Source organism: Mus musculus, chromosome 6, assembly GCF_000001635.26.
Source record: "Mus musculus strain C57BL/6J chromosome 6, GRCm38.p6 C57BL/6J".
NCBI classification, from domain to species: domain Eukaryota; kingdom Metazoa; phylum Chordata; class Mammalia; order Rodentia; family Muridae; genus Mus; species Mus musculus.
The window spans coordinates 54,209,230-54,229,806 of record NC_000072.6 but is presented as its reverse complement, the minus strand read 5'-3'; the positions used below and the strand labels follow the sequence as shown (position 1 = coordinate 54,229,806).

Sequence of the window (20,577 nt, the reverse complement as noted above, 5' to 3'; positions counted from 1 at the left end):
TAAACATTGCTCATTTTGCATAAAGATTTGCCTGTAAACGTCTATATAAACACCCCTTCTCTTTGCAACAAATATCTGAGCCCAGGGCTTCCTTCCATACTTAAACAGTTTACCATCACAGGTGAAGTGCAGGATCAGACGTGTGACTCCGGCAGCCTCCCACTAAAGCAGATGCTGAGAGTTACATATACGCCAAAGCAATGCCGAAATGCAAACATTTTCCTTATTTTTGAAAGCAGGGCTATGCTTCATAAAATGCACCATGTATACTTGATGACCAGATGTTCCTACTGGTACTATATCTAAATAAATGAGTATTTAAGCATTTGAAATTTAATATCTAATATAGCAAATAGCAATAAGATATAGTCAAGTACTCTTTGGGATGTTCTGTAAGTTTAAACAGTCCAAGAAAGTTCTGGTGCCAAGAAGTTTGTACACTTCTGGCTCCCAAATCAGCCAGTCGGATCCCTGGGGCAGCCCAGGCTAGCAGAGCAGCTTTTGCAGCAAGCGAGCACACATTGAAAAACACCCCCAGCAACCTGACAGCCAAGTATGCGCTATAAACCCCAAAGAAGTGAGGATGCTTCAGCGAGTTCACTGCTGAAAAGTTGTTCATGCTCATTACTCCCACATCTGCCAAGTTTGATCTTTGAGGTTGTCCAAAGTATAGCACACTCCTCCTGTCTACCACAAGATGGCAGTGTTGCACAGAAAATAGCCAATGTTTGGGCCAAGTGAGGTTTTTTGTTTGTTTTGTTTTTAAAACAGGATATAAAGGAGGGTTTGTAAAGGGGCTGACACACACACACACACACACCTGTATCTCCTGCAGAGCTCTAAGCCTAAGAACAGAGAGGGGGTGGGGGGAACTGAGGCTTTTGGAAGTCAATCCAGGTCACAGATGACCTAACTCAAAGTCAGTTATTCCTCTACAGCAGGGGCTCCTAGCTCCTGCTACACATTAGTACCAATAGGAACTTCTAAAATTGCAGGCCTGGGACTTATACCAAGAGTTAAATATAAATGTCTGGTGCCTCTGTTCCTTCTTTCTTTTATTTCAGCTGGTGCTGAAAACCAAAGCCGGGACCTTGCACATGCTCGCCCGTCTCTTTACAAAGGTCAAGCATGGCTTCTGGTTGTTTTTGAAATTCCTCAGTAAATTCCAGTGTGCAGCCAAGGGTGAGGACCAACGCATCATACACTTTGTCACCACCAGTTACGTCTACTTGGGGCATGCAGAGTTAACTGCGGCAATTCCCGCACACCCTGGGGCCTCTATCAAATGTGCCTCCATGTGAGCCAGTGCACACCTGTGAAGGGCTGGGAAGGACGGCCAGAGTCTAAGCTAGGAAACAAGAGTCTCTGAAACAGAAAAGCAGCGAGCTGAGGTAGAATGTCCATCTTCTCTGCCTGGATCTACCTCCCGGCTCATGGCCCAGGGTCTCAGCCCGGGTAGCACTAGATAGGGGAACCTCAGCAGCCTCTGACTCCACAGGTCAAGAGGACTGAACGCGTTGTCTGTTGTTTGGTTGGTTTTCCTTCCAAAACTCTCATCTACATAAAGGGAGAGCTCCCCTCACCTTCACTGCCCCACCCCACAACCAGGTCAGCTGTTGCTCAGACCCCTGATAAATCCGTGTGGTTAGATTCTGACTTCAAAACAATAGCCAGTAAATCCTGGCTTCCTGAGAGCATCAAGCTAGTTCAAATCCATTCACGCAGCGATTCTCCGTTCCGTTTTTATGGCCGTGTGTGCGTGGCAGGAAGATGGATGACCACAGTCATTACTGTACCTGTCATTTTCACTAGCCAGGCTCCGCTCATCTTCATTTACCCTTGACTCCTGAGAGGAACCTGGTTATGTCAGTTATTTCCAAAGAACCTCCTGAGGAGAGAATTGGCAGTTTTTCTGGACCCTGTAATCCAAGCAGCTCTAGTCCCACCTCCTTTATATCAATGGTCCAGTCCCCACCAACGCCCCTCTGTGTGTCTGTGCTCCGCATGCATGTGTGTTCATCTACGTGTGTGTGTGTGCTGCGTGTGTGTGTGTGTGTGTGTGTGTGTGTGTGTGTGTGTGCCTGTGTGCTGCGTGTGCATGCCTGTGTGTGGGGTGCATGTGTACATGTGTGAGTGTGTATGTGTTCATGTGCATATCTGTAAGTGTGTGTGTGCTTGTGTGTGCATATGCATGGATGTGTAGGTATGAGGGGGTGTGTAATTGAATGCAGCTCTTCAGCTTGGCTAAAGGCACTGGTCAATGTTCTACTTAAATCTAATGGACACAGAGAAACTCAACATCCCAAAACCAAGCTCCCAAGCACAGCACACAGTCGTGAGCCCATCTGAGAAAGGGACTGTAGCATCGTCACATGTAAGGCATGCTGGGCTTCGGAAGCCAGTTAGCTTTGTACAGGATGCTATGAGAACCATGCTGACTAAGGGCATAAGGACTGCTGTGTGCTTGGGCTGGCTTCTCCCACGCTTTTCACTACCACACTCTCTCTGATTCCTGTCTCTCTTGCCTGGCCCCTATCAGTAGACTGGACCCTGGAGGCTGCACCCTGCTCCCTGCACTGTGCCCCTGGACTTTGGCTGGGTTTGCCCAATGGGAAGTGCAGGCAGAAGGTAGAAGGAGAGAAATTGGGGGCTGGGAGAGGGACAGTGATGTGGGGTATCAGTTCCCACTCCAGTTCTCATGAACCTTCCAGAATCTTCCTGCTACCCCTGGACCCTTGAGTAAGTGGTGGTGGCCCGCTCTGGATAATCCAAGGGAAAGTTTTCCAGTTCAACCAATTCTCTTGAGACTTCCAGCCTTCTGCTTCCTGCAGGGGTCCTGCTGGGGCCACTAAGTGTGATATGACTTCACTTCAGATCCGGCTGATTCAGGCAGGCACCTAGTGCTGTAATGGACACACCTCAGAGATCTTAATTATAAGTAGTCTACATGGAGTGAAGATTAAGGCAGCATTTTCTGAGCCTTTGAGAGGTTTCAGAAACACCCTGTGTTTCATGTTTCAGTCTCCTGTCATGTACAGCAAAGCATCTGCTCAGACGGTCTCTGGATCCCCTCTCCTCTGGGCCCTGGCTTCTCCTCATGCAGCAGGAGGCTCACAGCCCCTGGATCAAAGAGCTTGTCCAGAGAAGAGCCTTGACCTGGCTCTGGGTGCATCTGAGATACACTGATCTTCATTGTGAATTTGGCTCCGTTTGTGACATTGCATTATCTGCTCCTGCTTCATTCAACAAGTGTTTGCAGGTAAGCACTTAGGGATGTGCGGGGATTCGGAACCAGGAGTCACCAAAAAAAAAAAAGGCTTTCACCTGGATGCGTAAAAGCACCAGATCACAAGTTCCCCAGCACTGCCTGTGTGGATCCATCTGGAGCCCAGCAAAGATCGACCAGAGCCCCCGGAAGACCTGATCCAGTGGCTCTGACCACTGCATGTCTAACTATGGTCTCAGGAAGGCCAAAGACGTTGGTATTCAGGGCCACAGTTGGAGGATAGCAGGTGTAACAGTTACCTAGGATACTAAGTCCACATCAAGACTGTGTGCCGGGCTCTGGGGTGGTTCTGAGGCGTGAGGTGAATCCTAGCAGGCTTCACAAAGAAAGAAGTGTCTGCACTGGACCCCAAAGAAGCCTGAAGATCGCAGGAGGGAGAGAGCATTTCAGGCTGAGGGCACAGAGAAAGGAAGAGGATGTGGGCCAGAGAGGGAGTTCTGCAGCAGAAGAAGGCGGGGCAAGGTGGGCATTGATGGGCATTTCCGTTAACCCTTGAACTCTCACCACCTGCCTTCCACACCCAGTCACACTGTGGCTCCAGATTTCTCTGTATAGTCAGGTAGGACCAGTCCCCCTGAGCATGTTTCTCTTTCTGTGGAGATGGGTATCATTGGCAAGTATAGTCTGGAATTGGAGAGGCTGGATCTCTCGAAGCACCGCTCAGCTTCCAGAGGCCAGGAGATGGTGGATTAGCATCCCTGCCCAGTTCCTCTAAGGATAAGCATGGCTTCTCACAAAATTCGGAGAACCAAACGGCAGACTCAGAGATGCTCGTTCCTCCTCGCCTCTCACCTGTTTTACTTTCTCTGACCTGACTTTTCCCACCTCCTCCTTTGGGTACCATTTGAGATCTTGAATCTTTTCTGTCAGTCCAGGCTCAAGCACGTAGCCAACCAAGGTCCTGCTGAGGTATTTGAGTTTTGTCTTGCAGCCCAACCTAGGCCAGCACTGCTGAGCAGTCTCCAGGGGGCACCAGGCGTTTTGTGGAATCTTTGGATTCACAGAAAACACCCTGAGCGACCTCCATCTGCTCCAGAGGCTTCTGCTGGTCTTTATGGCTGAGCAAGCCTTCCTCCTCCGCCTGGTGATTGCCTTCAGGCCAGGGACAATGCAGACAAAGCTATCTAGATGGGCAGCTGGACCACAGAGAAGGGGTCACCTGGTGGGAGAGGATGGGCAGCCAGAAAGAGGATGGTTTCTCAAGGCAGGTGGGGGAGGGGACAGAGGGGGAACAGAGGGGGTCCTCAGTGAAGGAGGGTTAATCTAAGGAGGTGGAAGAGCAGGCTGCTGGCCAGAGCTTTAGGGCGGGAGAATGGGAAGCTGCGAGGCTTTGCTGCCTGTGGCAGGTTGTAAAAGAGACTGGGGCACTGGTCCCGTAGCAGCCCAAGGAAGGGCGCAAGGCAGGGAAACGGATGGAAGAAGGCGGCGGACTGGGCAGCTTCTTGGAAAGGGGTGGGAGTTCTAGGAAGGCCAAGCCAAGCCTACCCCATCTCAAGGACTTATTCCCACACTGCAGCCATTTCTGCCTGGTGCTGGGATGACCTTCCAGTTCCCAACCCCCACTAAGTCCCGAGAACACAGATCTCATGTGAACAGTCTGGAGGGATGGGGTGGGAGAGGAGGGGTACTCTGAGCATGATAAAGGGGGCAGGAGGCAGGCAACTGGATCAGCATGTGCAGCACCCAAGGCAGAAAGCACTCTCCTTGACCTTAAATGACCTATGTAAGACACAGTAAGCTTTTTATTCTTGTTTCAGACTTTGAGTGGATACTACTTATGTCACGGTTCAAAGCTGAAAGGGCTTCAAACAGTAGCGAAGAGGACAAGTCCCTCCACACTCACCCTTTCAGACCCTTGCTTCCCCTCGCAACAATCAGCGATGGCTACCCTTTTATGTAAAGCCGGTGTTTTCTGGTTTACATAAATGACACATAAAGATACAGTTGCACTTTCCTTTCTCCGCATCAGCCCCTCCCATCTTGGTGGGGGTGGGGCTGCCTGCAGTGCAGTACATGGACTTGCTGCTGCGGAACTCATGGAGGTCGTTGTCTGACATTTACTACCACCAGAAACACTGAAATGAATGAACAAGACAGAACTGGGGCTGACCATCCTCCAAAAGCAGCCAAGAGTGCGAGGAAGCCGTAACGAGGGCTGAACTCCAGGAAAGAAACAGTGAAATGAATACGGGGCCAGGCAACCTTAAAACTGAGAATGAAGAGATTCGATACAGCCCCAGACCTAAGACTTCAAAGGATCTGAGAGTATTTTTGTCTCGGGTTTTTGGATGAAGGATGAAGAGCTGCTAGTCGAGCACTGATCTGAAAAATCCCTGGTTCCCCAACATCTGGGGCAGAGGATACTCAACTTGTGTAATATTAAAAGTGCTTTTACCGCCTCACAGGTACACATTATTTTCACATCAAATATGGGTGCAATTTACTGCATCAGACTATATCCAGTTAATACAGACGCACTTTCCATATCATTTATTTGATTCAGTGGGATGCATTTGGTGAGAAAGGTCAGTTTTTATAGCTAGAATCAGTAATGTGGTTTCAAAAGCAGACCATGTAAAGACTGAGTGATTTTTAATGTCCACTGACAGGACAGTGGCCAAATCCAAGACATTACTTAGAGCCACAGAGGCAATGAGGGCACAATGAGGTCCAGCTGCTGCACAGATTTACGATGTTCTGAATGTGGGATGGGAAGCCTGGGCTCACCTCTAGCTAGTGTGAAGCAGGAATAAGGCATATATGGAGAACCCTGCCTGTGGATCTGGCAAAGTTGCTCTGAGTCTAAAATGGGACCGAGTTCCATGTCTGTGCAATCTGGGTTTTGAATCTCAGTGTTATTCATAGACTGCATACCATACCAGGTTTCTGCTTTTTCTTTTCCCTGAAGACCAGTAGATAATCTATGTGTGCTATAAATTCTAAAATACATAACGCGTATTTCATGTATTGCACTAGAATGACCATTTTAATTAAATGCATCAGATGGGTGACCCAAATATACCATGTTTTAAAAGCCAATTAATTAAATAAAGAATCATGAAGTTTACCTACTGGTTGGGGAAGGAACCTTTACAGCTTCATTCTGCCTGCAGGCTCCCCACCTCACCTACAGTTATTAAAGTCAGGTTCACTGCTAACAACCTGGGCAGGAAGTAAATCTGGACACCACACCACTCTGAAGGGGGGTAAATATATATTTTTTCCAATTAGCACTGTTATTGGGTTTGTAATAGCATATTCTATTCTAGATATTACTTGGAAGTGATCAATAAAGCAAATGGGTGAGTAACATTTGAGTGCTGGGCAATGCATGTGCCGGATTTGAGCATCGCTGGGAAGTCAACTATTAACCTTCACGGCAAGCCATTAACTGAAGCAGACAGATACCTCAGGCTCCTCTCAGTCAATCTACTCAAGTTCCCCACAGCTCTTCTCCAGTCCTTGCCTCCATGGCAACAGGCCCCATCCTTGCCCTGAAGAGAGACAGGATCTCTGGCCAGACGGAGGCTTTTCCTAATGACACTTGTCAATACAGGTCATGGAGAAATGGATGGATTCTTAACAAGTGAGTTCATAAGCTACCAACAAAACCAGTGGCCAGCAGCAAGTGACCAGACCTAGTGTCCAGAATAGTCCTCACAAAAGCCAAAAACATCATTAGTGTCCAAGGGAATCCATACCCCTGACAACTGTCCATCAAACTCCTTGCTGAGTGTGGGCTTCTTCCTTCAGCATCCCCTTTCTTTCCTTACTGCCCTCCTCCCCAGTCAACAAGTACAGGCTGGCTCACTCAGTGAATAATCAGATTACTCAATTCTCTAGGACAGCAGTTCTCAACTTGTCGGTCTCAACCCCCAAAGGGGTTGAACGACCCTTTCACAGGGGTCACCTAAGACAGTCAGATATTTACATTATGATTCACAACAGTAACAAATTTAGCTATGAGGTAGCAATGAAAATAATTTTATGCTTGGGGGTCACCACAATAGGAGTATTAATGGTCACAGCATTAGGGAGGTTAAGAACCACTGCTCTAGGGGAGTGTGGGCTCACTAGATTTATGACAACTTGACACCAACGATAGTGATCGTAGAGGAGGAAACATCCACTGAGAACATGCCTACATAGGATCAGGCTGGGGGCCAGCCTGTAGAGCGAGTTTCTCCATTACTGATCCATGGAAGAAGGTCCAGCCTATTTTGTGGGGGCCACCTCTGGGTTGGTGGTCCTCGGTTCTGTAAGAAAGCAGGCTGAGCAAGCCATGGGAAGCAAGCCAGTAAGCAGCGCCCCTCCATCATCTTCAGTTCCCACCTTCAGGTTCCTGTTCTGTTTGTGTTCTTTTGATGATGAACAGTGATATTAAAATGTAAGCCGAATAAACCTCCCCAACTTGCTTTTGGGTCATGGTGTTTTAGGGCAGCAATATAACCCCTCACTAAGACAGAGGGCGCATCATGTCACATCAGATTCCTGCTGAGAATAATGCCAGAAATACCAGCTTCTGTGGATGGAACGTCCTTGCTGGTTTCCATTGTGGGCCTGCTCTCTGTAACAGACGGTGTTTTCAAATGGCACTGCTCTGTGATTCAGAAATACAAACACCACTTCAGAGACTTATTTTACAATTCATCTCCTGATTTATCATGGCTGAGAAGGTCAGCTTCCAGATTTTCTATTCTAAATCGCTTTTGAACAGATTTACAAACACTAAGGACTGGCTTTCATCTGGACCAGAACAAACTCTGAAAGATGGCACTCTCTCTCTCTCTCTCTCTCTCTCTCTCTCTCTCTCTCTCTCTCTCTCTCTGTCTCATGCACACGCGCACACACACACACACACACACACACACGTAGAGACAACTTTTCTATTAAATGTAAACAATCAGCAGTCCCAAAATATCCCAAATCAATTATTTCTGAAAGAATACACAGGTGTTGGGGAGATATCAGAGTTATAAAAAGAAAATGGCAAATTAAGTTTTCATGGGCCAGCTGCTCAACTGATGGGATGCTGGAGAAGGCCCTCCTTTGCTCTGAGACTCAATTAGCAAATCCATTAACATCATGCCTTTGTTGCCAACAGACTGGCTGCTCCCTCCAGCCACCCCAGTACTTGGTGAGTCTCCCATCTTTGATGCCCAGCCCTCACCTTCAGCCTAAGAGTTCATTGGTTTCCACCAGCCCTGGCATCAGGAGCCCACTTGAGTCTGAGGATTAGCAGTGCCCAAGGGAGCAGCAGTGCCATCTTGTCCTCCATGCCTCCCTCTTTGTTCAGTCCTAGCCCACTCTAAAGCTGGGCTTGGCTCAACCACAGTGGGTTGCCAGTAACTCTTCATCTAGATTAGCCCACCTTCAAAAGGTGGCTAGCCTCCTGCCCATGGATACTCACATATCCCTAGGACAGAGAGACACAAATACCATGCACTTGGCCCACTCTGTAGCCAGAGACAGCCAGCAGGCCCTAAGTGGCAATTTAAGACATTTTTCACCCACTGTTTGGCATTGAACAATAATGGAGTATTTTCTCTCAAAGTACAAATAAACCCACTAATGACTATTTGTCTAAGTCCTGGCTCTGACTATAGAGCAAACCAAGGGACATTTGTGGGTCCTGAGTTTCTCTCCTGTAGCTCAAGAGGGGGTTGACTTGGAAGAGTCTAAGGACCCTTTGGCACGCCAGTTTGAAACTGGAGAGGAGTCTCCCCCGACATTCTGACAGGCTGGATCTACCATTGCCCCTTCTCAGGCAGCACAAGCTGAAGCTAGACTACCCACGTCCGTGCCCTGGGCCACTCACCTTCTCCACTGGCGTGTGCTCCTCGTTGCTGACGCTAGCTTTCCTTGATTCGTTTTTAGACCTGCTCAGCCTTCGGGACACTTTTTCTCTGAGGAGAGTGGCGTATCCGATGTGCTCGTAGATGGGATTTGTGGTCATTTTCGCGATGTACTCAGCAGCCTTGGTCTCTATGTAGAGTGTGATCAAGCCATCTGTCACCAGGTCGTGAATGGATTCGAACCTCTTCTCACCCACAAAGTGCTTCCCGTCGTGGAAGAGCCGGTAGTTTAAGGTCTGGTTCCCAAACCTGCACACCAGAAAGCCAAGAATTATTACCGGCGAGATAAGCCTGGGGAATGTGAGACGGCTTCCAGAACATTCCATTTGTTAGGCGTGGAGTGGGCGCTTGGATCTTGTCTCAGAGATCCTGTGAGGTGTGATTATCTATAGTTAGCACGAGAAGCAACAGAATCACAAAGAGCTGCCACTTCCTGTTGGAGGCCACGTGCCTAGAATGAAGCAGACAGGATCTAACCTCGGGTCTGCATTCAGGAACAATTACTCCTGTAGGTCACTCAGGACACTGGGTCATTCCGTTCTCATTTGTGAAAGTTGAAGCCCTGATATACAAATCCGTCATCAGGGAAGTGACAATCATCTCTGCAAGGGACACCAGCACCAAAGCCCTATGATGTCCCTTATCATCACACCTTTGACTGCGACCTCATCTCTACCATCCCGCCTAATGAAGCCATAGAAAAACATCAGCTAGGTGCTAAATGTACCACCAATATTGGCATCCTCCAGCCTCACCTGCATGACTCCCTGTGCCTACTCTGGGGTGCTAGGAGACAGGAAAATGCTCTGCCTACCCAGAGTTCTTAACAGCTTAGGAGATAATCCCTCATCCCTGAGCCACTTAGGACACGCTCTGAACGTCTTCAGTTGCAACTTGGGAAGCGTCTTTGTGAGGTCACACTGTGGAGACTATATAAGACACACACCCTTCATGAGCTGGCCTGGGAAGGCTTTCCTCTGCCTCCATTCTTTCTATGGAGAGAGCTCGGTCAGTTTCCAGGAGTCCACAGGAAGACTCTGTGGGGAGTTAACAGCCTGGCATATACAAATGACCCCTGCAGTACCGTATCACTTGTGGTGGCCAATCTTGGGAGGAACCTGTCCTGGTGACTTGCTGGTACACGTGACAAGTCTGGGGTCGAAGTGGTCCCAAGAAGACAAGAATGATGGGCTGCCTGTCCATGAAGCACTCATGCTGACAATCGGCATGTCTTCAGCCAGGCAAACAGACACTCAGCCTCTGGCGTTTGCAAACAGTGAACTGCAAGGTAGTCTGAGCAGGCATGATTGTGGGAACTTAGCATGTGGAATGTGGGGCGGGTTCTGGAAGTAACCAGCAACTGTGTCTGTAAAGCATGGCTGGTGTGCCCGATGCCACTGTACTGCACACGTAAGCTAGTGGAGATGGGGAATTTCATATTATGTGCATTTTACTGCAGTAGGGAGTTGAAGAAGCCCTGAGCGTGTGAAGTCCTGAGTAGATGTGTGTAGTTGACATTGACACATCCATGCCAAGGACCCCAGAGCCTCAGACTCATTGGACAAATGGAAAAATCCCCCCTACTGCCTGGGAGCCTCAGAGAACACTTAGCAAAGCCTTTTTTTTGTGTCTGAGCATGAATATTGACATTGTGCCGTGAAAATGTCCACCATAGCTCTCTCTCCCTGGAGGTTAGAGCCTGAAGACTGCTCCCCTACAGAGACAGCTCCCATTGAGGTTGTTGACCTTGCCTCCTTGTTCAGCTATATAATATAAACCCTGCCTCCTTAGTCAGCTGTATGCGATAACCCCATCTCCCTAGTCAACACTATGTTATAAAGATGTTGTTCTTCAGAGGTACCACAGTTTCTCCACCAGAGAGCCCAGGCCACCTGATCTCAGCCTTTCTGTTCTCTCTCTATTGTTCTGCCATCCCAGTCAGGTCTCTCCCTGGAGCATATCATACTTCTTAAAAATTGGAAAATCATAAAAGCCTCTTTCCCGAGCCATGAGTGAAGCACAGCTCACCTCAGTGCCAGCGTGTAGCATCCTGGCTGCCGCTGGCTTTCTCGAAGGATGTAGGCACCTTCCACGCCGCCTAGAAGCTCATCAGCCTGCTCCCGAGAGATGATCCCATGAAACCTGGAGGGACAAGGCAGTCGCAGCACTGAGCAGACTGTACAAAGTAGGTACAATGTGGACTAGGCTGAAAACTGTGGTTACTAGGTCCCTGGGTGCCCACTGTCTCCATTGGAATGAAGAGGGGTGTGATTATGGCTCATCGTGAAGACCCTCTTGGAACTACATCCCAGTATTCCCAACACAGGAAAATACATGGTCCACCTGGCTTTCTGCTCCTGTCTTTGCTCTCAGGCTAAAAAATGAAGATCTAAATAAAAGCTAGGTTATGACTCCTTTCAAACCATGGGGAATAACAAAAGAGCAATTACCAATTTAGCTTTCAGCTCAAACACAGAGAACTGTGGATTATCCTGATTGCAAATGAACACTTATTGATTAGCAACCTGCTTGATTCTGGTGCTGGGGATCATTAATTTTAAAGGCTCACTCTCTGGAAAGAAGGGCTGGCTAGAAGCCACGTTCTTCCAGTGTTTTCCGTTAGAGATTAATTGTTTAGGTGGGTGTTTGGGAAAAGAATCTACTTTTCCACTTTCAATGATAATGTTTGTCTTCGATTTCTCTGTTACAAAATGGAGAGAGAGAGAGAGAGAGAGAGAGAGAGAGAGAGAGAGAGAGAGAGAATGTAGCTGTAGCACACTGAGTAGGACTTCTGGCTTGTTAGAGGCTGCACGGGCCTTCTGAAGGCCGTTGTCTGAGGCCTCGAGTTTGGACAGGGACTGGTGAGGGTGAAGGCAGGTGTCTGGGTGGATCTATTTGTCCTCCTACATTTAAATAAAGATAAAGGCTCACAGCCATCACTAACAATTCTTTGTTTTGCTTGTTTTGAGACAGTCTATTATGTAGCATTGCCCATCCTAGAACTCATTATATAGACCAGGCTGGCCTTGAACACACAGAGATCCACTTGCCTCTGTCTTCCAGGTGTGCACCTAGGCCCAGGTCTTACTATTATTGTTTTTTTTTTTCCTGTCATCACTAACAATTCTATCCTTTGTGTGTCTAAGATGCGGGATCTTGAGTATGAGAACTGGCCAGTGCCCATCATCTCTAAACTCCTGGAAGAGGGACAAGTATACCTTTCCAGAATTACCTAGTGTTAGAAGACCTTGGAGGAATAATCATGGAAAGAATTTTCTGAGCACAAAAAAGAAAATAACATTTGCTGCCCCCTCCCTGGCCAAGAATACAAAAACTAGGTTGGAGGACAAATGTATTGGAGAGGTGTGTGAGTGTGTGTGGTGTGTTATCCTAATTTCCTCCTTTTCAATATTCTTCAATAGTGGATCTTCTGGTTGACATTCTGGTCCTAGGCGAGCAAACATGCCAGAAGCATCAATGGCCCTGAATGAAAATCTCAGCCTGGAGGTCAAGGTGATGACAGCTTGGCAGGGGCGGGGAGGCTTATGCTCTGCTAAGTTCTGGTTTTAAATCTCAGGAACTGGTGCTTAGAACAGCACTGTTGGCCAACACTGGGAGTGAGTGCTGAGATGTAAGAGTAACACTCTTGCTCAGAGAGCAAACTTTCTATGAAGAAGAGTGAAACAGAGGAGTCTGGGGAGAGCTTGGCCAAGAGCATTGGGTCTAAGTGGGTCTTGCACACTCATACACAGAGCAGAGGGGTTTGGCGCTTTGTGAGTGAGGCCACTGGACTCTTGAGACACAGAGGAGAAGCCTGCTGTGCAGCATGGGCTCTGACAGGGAGAGCTGCTCTGTGGTGATCAATTCAGGTACAAAACTGCATGTGGCAGGTTTTCCTGTTTACCCTCTCTTTAGCAAAATTGTACAATCTGCAAGGAACTTTGAAGTCAGATGGAAACTCAAAGTCATGTGACAACACGAGCCAGCTCTCAGAGGCAGGAGGGCAGGTGGAAGGGGAGCCTACACTCCTGGGTGGGTGCTCGAGAGGCGCCTGCTGGCTGGAGGTGACAAGTCTGACAAGAAAGGCTCCACAATGCAGCTGTGTCCACGGGGAAGGAGCAGCAGGCTAGGATGACCAGACAATCCACTAACCATGAAGCTGAGACGCTTCTGGGTATGACGATGAGAGGGAAGGTCTCATTGGCTGAGGGAGCACAGGTGGTGGCCTTGAAAGAGCTTTTGCCTCATCATGCCTCTAGGCTGACCTTAGGAAGGGACTTATGTATCTTTCCTCCTTGGACCACTCCATAGTCCACTCTCTTTAAAGGTTCTGCACCTTGTAGTCTTAGATTACAAATGACTTTGCTAGTTGTGGTATTTGCCTTGTGCTAGATTACTAAGGAAATCCAACAGAGCTGGGGGTGAGGTTAAAAGGACAATGTGGTTAGGATAAGGAAGAGAATAAAAATGGGCTTAAGGCAATATGAATGATATACCCAAGCCTAGAGAATGACCCTTTGGGCTTTTCCAACACTGCAGGGGAAAGGGGCGCTTTTCCTGAGCACTGTGTTATGAGGGTCCTGATAGTCCGGAATTCCGCCGAAGTGGACAGTCTTAGACACCTACGTGTTTGTACTGCATCAGGGTAGACAGTGAAGTGGAATGCTGGTGGAGAGCTGGTGAAAGCCTTCCTTTCAGACACTGGCCAGGCACCCGGAGGCTGGCTCTGAGGAGAGAATTGCTACACACAAGTCTCCCGCTGCCGACCTTAGTGGGAACCAGGTACCTGAGCGTGGGAAGGAAAACTCAGTACACAAGTGTCTGATTGCGTCTATTCTCCTTACTAAATAAACTCTTGCACAATAGGCGTGTGATGAAAACGATGTTAGGGAACAGTTAGTAGTTAAATTTGAATGACATATGAAGCGGCTACTTATTAAATTGTTAAAACAAAGAATAGTATAATACATACTCTCTTCCATAATATTTTGGTCTGTTTTCCACCTATATTAAAAAAAGAAGAAAAATGTTAATAATGCATTTGAATTCAAATTAGCTAGATAAAAATGTGACTCAGATAAATAGCTAGTGTCCTGGTTGTAATTTTACTATAGATTCATTCACCAAATCAGAGATCCATGAAGCTTTGGAATTAATCAACACATCCTAATGAATAGAAACGATCCAGGATCATTATATTTCTATATCCATTAGGCTCATTTTCCATCTAAACCAAATCAACTTAATAAAGAATTTTTCAAAAGATAAATAACATTTTTCCCCCAAAGGAAACAATGTGTTGCTTATTTTAACAGTGAGGCATTTATAAGAACACTTTAACTCCATTCTAAAAGACAAGGCAGCTACTTCTAGCATGAATAAAAAAAAACAAGCATTTATTTCAATCTTCACTTAATTATTTTGTTTTGCAGTTATAAATAAACAAGGGTTTGCACCTGGATTAAATTTCAGCATTCACCTTTATTTTTTAACACCCAGTGGTGGGACTCTGAGGCCCAGGACACAGCAAGCAAGACTGAGATGACTACATCAGATCAGATCATACGTGTCACCTATCACAGAAGAATTTTGTTCTCTGGTGTTCACAGTATTGGCCTGATAAGATATGAGCATAGATTTTCCACATCTGGTTGTCAGTTCTGCTTTAATTCTTGGGACAGTCCAAATACAGCCGAGCCAGGTAAGTTAGAAGTCTTACTGATAGTTGCACATTTGGAAACAAATTTGTATCTCTTCCTGGTGTAGGATATGAGCCTGGCAGATGTTTTGGCCATAGTCAGTTCTGTCTCCAGCCAAATAGACTGTTTTCCCAATAAGGCTCACAGATAGGCATAGTGGTTGGATTTCCAGACACCAGGCTGGTTCCTGGTGTACTGCCATCTCCCCTATATCTCAAAGGATAGATAGGCCATAGGATATTACAGACCCCGAGAAAAGCTCAGAAAGGAGACCCAGGGTTCTGAAGACCACTTCTCAATCTAGCTAGGACAAATCTATCTCACACTCAAATAATGAGATCAGCATGGTAGGTGAAGCTGACTCCGGAGTCCTGGAATGTAGGTAGGTAAGAGGTTAACAACTATGGAATTTAATTGATTCTGGACACTTATACGTGTTCACTTGACTGCATTTTATATCTGAAACATGCTCAATCAAAGGCTGCTCATAACTTTTGATCTTGGAGGTGTGAAGCTTACTCCATATTTTTGTGAAAATATATATTTAAGTAATATAATTAACTAACACTCAGTGTGTGAAGAGGCGCCTTCTTAGCAAGTGTCTTTTCTATTAATGCTACATTCTATTGTCACTTTCTTTACACAACAGTAACTTTGTAATTGTGAACTGAAAATTGTCACAGATAGCACTCTATTGGCTTTTGAAGTTGTTATTTATGGGATACTCCTGATATTCAATTGCCACATCCGTGTGCCACAGAGAAGTTAGATTTAGAAAAGCTGAGAGATCTACGAAAGCAATGCACAGTGGCAAAATATCTTTCCACTCAGTCCCAAATTAGAAGTGGTTCATTCTTTAGAAGGGAAACGTTTTCACTCCTATCTTGTTGGCTAATCTATAACACAAGGTGCGAAATCTGAGTGTAGCTTTTTGCCCGTTCCATTCCCCTACTCTCCTTTCTCCCACAGGGGGAGGGGCAACTAACCAATCTCCTCCTGCAGACAGCATGGTAGGTAGAGCTGACTCCTGGAATGTAGGTAAGAGGTGAACAACTATGAAGTTTAATTGATTCGTAATAACACAACAATTGCTGTTGGTTCGCTCATCACTTATGAAAGTACGCATTGCATGTATTCGGTTCAGGGCTCTGTGCTTGGCCCTGTCATTGCTCACACAGAGATAGCCAAGAAAATACAGACAGGGCACAGTTACAAAGAGATCCTGGGTTTCTGTGCTCACAACATATGGGGAACGCAAGGAGAAATCTAATGTAGACCCCCAAGTAGTGAAATCAATACAGTGTTGTAAAGTCTCCCTAATAAGATCTTGCCTAGAGGAGACTTCAATCCAAGTGAGGGACAAACTCCTTATGTTTGGAGGGAAGGCAAGGGTGGAGATGGATGCAAGAGAGAGGAAGGCGAGGGTGGAGATGGATGCAAGAGAGAGGAAGGCGAGGGTGGAGATGGGTGCAAGAGAGAGGAAGGCAAGGGAGGAGATGGATGCAAGAGAGAGGAAGGCGAGGGTGGAGATGGATGCAAGAGAGGAAGGCGAGGGTGGAGATGGATGCAAGAGAGAGGAAGGCGAGGGTGGACTGGGTCTCAGGACTGAGCTCTCACTGAATAGAGCTGTTCTGATCACAACCAGATCCAAGGTTTTTCCTTTATCCTCTCTGTAGCTCTTATAAAGTATGTATTTGTAATTGTTCATGATAAAGCGAGAAAATGGCTGGGATTAAAGGGTTAAAAGCCATCTTTTTTTTTTTCCCTAAATTTTTTTGTTGGCAGAAGCCAGAACCTACCTTGTAGCAAGCCTTAACCAATCCTAGCACTTAGTTCTTAGTTATAGGACTCTGGGAAAGCCACGGAGCCTCAATTTTTCTTCAGGCTGGATGAGACTAGATCCTTGGATGTAGACAAAACATCATCAGCTTCATATCAAGGCTCAGAGGGATAGGGTCCAGTCCTGGGATGCCTCTGACTTCTACTCTGTGGACTAGTAGAACCCAATACGCTTTCTCCCCAGACACAGCTCCACTACCCATGAGATTCAGTCTCTCTCTCTCTGTACGTCTCTGTGTGTATATGTATGTGTGTGTATGTGTATGCATATGTATGTGTGTATGTATGTGTGTACATGTATGTATGTGTATGTATGTGAATGTGTGTGTATGTATGTATGTATGTATCCATCCTTATAATACATATGCATGTCACATGTACATGTGCATGGGTGCACATAGAGGCCAGGGTGAGGGGAGGACACTGGGTGTCCTCCTCTATCATTCTCTGTCTTATCCTTTGAGAGTGAGACTCTCACCGAATCGGGAGGGTTTTCTTTTCTTTTGTTTTCTTGTTGAGAGGGAATCCTCCCCCTAGCAGTCACATTTTCCCTTTCTCATTCTCAGAACCTCTCCACGTCTGGCCCAGGGTTGAGGCACCACGCATCTGTGTCTCATACAACCCTACAGAAGGAGTTAGGTAGGGAGAGCCTACTCCATTCACATGGCAAAAAAAGGATGGATTTATTGCTGAAGCGTCCTAAAAGATCAAATTTCCAAATGTTGCTAAAATCCTCCTAGATGACCACTGAACACTGTAACAAGAAACTCTGTATAATGCCAAACATTGTAGGATTAATTTTCTAATTGTTTAGCACCCAAGAGAGTAATGTATTTGTATGCCTCTATGCAGCGAAACAGACTGGGGATGTCATTACCCTTCCCCACTGGGCACGAACCATAATAAAAATAAGCAATGGAATACTCTTGGGAAAGATGAATGTTACCCACTAACTGGAACAGACTTGGCGGTGGCCTCGGGTGTGCCCGAGCTTACCAAACACCAACCACAATTCCTCAGGGGGAGGGAAGGGGACTGTGCTCTATGCTTAAAGTCAGGCAATCAGGGCAACACTGAGCTGTGAAGGAGGCCTCCTTCCGGCTAGCACCCCCCCCCACACACACACACATACTCAAAGTATCCCAGAAAAGGATGTCACCAGGTCGTCAGGACCAGAGCCTTGCCCTCACCATGGAGCATGACTCTGTACCTCAAAGTGGAGTCACAAAAGTCTTAGCATCTTGGAAGGTACCAGACATCTGAGTGCTTAACACAGTAGGTGGTCAGCTGAGGAAAGATGATGGCTAAATGGCTAGCAAGCCCCTGTGGCAGACAGTCAGTGCTCGGAGAGCCAAAGAGCTCTATGCTCAGCAGGAGTGTGCAGAAAGAGTGTAGTTTGGATGTAGGCCTTTCCTCATTGAGAACCCAGCTCCTGCAGGACTCTAGGGAGGGTATTAAACTTCTTTGCTTATCATTTTCTTCAATCTTTAATAATATGGGTGCTTTCAAGCATGCTATTTTAATAGGAGAGCTTCAGAGATCAGATGAGGCACGGCCTATAAGAACTGTGAGACTTGGAACAGTCCAGTCCTGGTCTTCCATTACTAAGTGCTACGATGCATGCTATGTTCTGTGTGCATTATCTCATTAAGACCTCTATAACACAAGGAGGGTAAGCAAGACTTAGGGTGAGTACCACACTGGGCACTGGGCGTGTCACCCTTGGCCCCAGGGCTTCTCTGCTGTTCCAGTAAAGACTGAACAACCTTAAGGCTTTGGTTGACCCTCAACATTCTTCACATTAGCTAACTTGCTTATCTGGAGGCCTTCGGGTTTCTCTTTGATGTCAATGAACACCTTAAAACCTCTTCCCAGTGACTTGAATTCAATCAGAGAGTTAGCCAGTCGATAAACTTGCCCCACTGCCCTGATAGTCTGAGTCTCGAATTCTTTTCTTGTGATTTAGAATTAAATTTCTTCCCAAACTACCAGGTTTAGTCTGCTAATTTTAAGGAAGACTTTTGAGCAGTTTGTAAAGCCTGGGAGAACATTCTGGTGACAGCTGCACTGTGAGAGACAGGAGGTATAATCCTTAAATGAGTTTCTTTATAGTCAGATTATCGCTGCTTAGATAAACACACATTCTTTTATAGTCAATACAAAGACATTTAAAGAACATCACTGAGTCTTCTGTAAACAAGGTTTCCAATTATTGGGAAAAAACAAAGCTTGTATAATCCCTCGGCAGCTGCTATATGTTAAGTTTATGCTTAACAGAAATAATTTGAAAAAAAAAAAAAACTAATTTAGGAGCCTTTTGCGGGAGGCAACCAGACTGCCGAGTTCTCTGAGATACAGATCAAATGTGGGAGGAAAGGCCTTTGATGGGAGATTTGGACTGGTCAGACTGGAGTGATTTCACCCACAAAAATTAAGGATGGTTAATTCCTTTCTAATTAGAAACTAAAGATCTCTGCTGAAAAGGAAATCAAATAAAAGCCCAGGAATATTCATTCTTATAATTCAAAGTGTACGGTATAGAGGGAAAACGGAACGCATCCAAAGCCCCCATGTCTTTCTAGAACCCAAAGCCCTCTTTTCCCCAGGGCATAACTTTAAGCTTTTCTGAACCCGTGAGTGAGCTCCCAGAGATGACCCTGCTCCTTTCTTGATCAGAATGTGTTACAATGCACTGTCCGCAGGCTCAAGTAACGGCACAGTGGCTAAGGGCATTTGTTGTTCTTGCAGAGGACCTGGGCTTGTTTCGCACCCCCCCCCCCACACACACACACATGCACACCCTGTGGATTACAGCTCTTGTTCTAGGGGATCTGACGCCCCCTCTGGCCTCCAGGGGCACTACACATATGCAGTGCACATACACACGTGAAATAAAAAGAGATCTTATAAAAGGGGAAAAAATCTATCCAAGACTTGCTATGGCCTTCCTTGCTCTGTGAGCACACAGTAGGGCAGGGTAAGGACGTCGTGAAAACACCCTGCCATGAGCAGATGCACAGATGTGCCAAAGCAGCTCCATTGTTTTGGCTTGCTTTCTGCCCTTAATGCCTCTTCTTAGATTGTCCTCGGGATTTGACTTAAAAGTTAGTTATATAAAAAACAAAAGACTTTTTCCTAGACTAGCAGTTCCCAGCTGTGAAGAGACGACCCTTTCCACCCCATGAATCCTCAGGCTTACTCAGCAAAGGTACAAAGGTGTTGGCTATTCTGACCCTGTGGGTGCGGGTGGGCAACGGCTTCGGGTCTGTAGTCAGGAATGTTGCTGAACAGGCCGCAACCTGTCACATCTGAGAGGCCAGTAGTGAAAAGGCCTATTTGAGAATCAAAGAACTTTACACTTTTGACTATTTTCAAGAAATTACTGATAAACCAAAATTCAAATAAACAACAAATACTTTGAATGCTTATCATAGAATAGAATTAAAGGAAGGAAACAGGAAATATTTATTATTTTATAATACTGGTCTAAAAGTATGTTTAAGAATAAGACAAAATTTATGAAATGCTGACAACAGATCAAAGTAGCATAGGGGAACATGAGCTAGATCAGACTAAAATGTTAATAAGAGGACCTACCCCCTGATTGGAAGAAATATAAATGCTGTCAAATATAAGAGCAAAATGAGCAAAACACTACATGAAAATTTTCAGTAGTTGGGGTGTGGATTAGACACACTATGGTTAGACACACTATGTGTGCATGTGAGCCACTGCAGGAGTTCCCAGCGGTTGTGGGACTGACTCCTTTGCAATTTTGCCCTAGATGGTGTGCTGTCATCGCCCCTAGCAGTTAGTGCCCAAGCACAGAAGACATCCTGGGATAAGAGCCTGAAGCATTGTTTAAATATTTGTCTGGGATGGATCTCAATATTCCTAG

The 20,577-nt window shown here is 46.3% G+C and overlaps 1 protein-coding gene across 1 annotated transcript in view; it reads right to left on the bottom strand.

Moving 5' to 3' along the window:
* The window catches only part of Chn2 (chimerin 2), a 261,881-nt gene that overhangs the window by 72,006 nt on the left and 169,298 nt on the right, over positions 1-20,577 (bottom strand). Inside the window, exons 4-6 of the mRNA NM_001163640.1 lie at positions 14,114-14,145; positions 11,170-11,283; positions 9,105-9,390 (exon numbers count right to left, since the gene is read on the bottom strand). Coding sequence (NP_001157112.1) covers positions 9,105-9,390; positions 11,170-11,283; positions 14,114-14,145 — 432 coding nt within the window. The remainder of the gene's footprint in view (positions 1-9,104; positions 9,391-11,169; positions 11,284-14,113; positions 14,146-20,577) is intronic.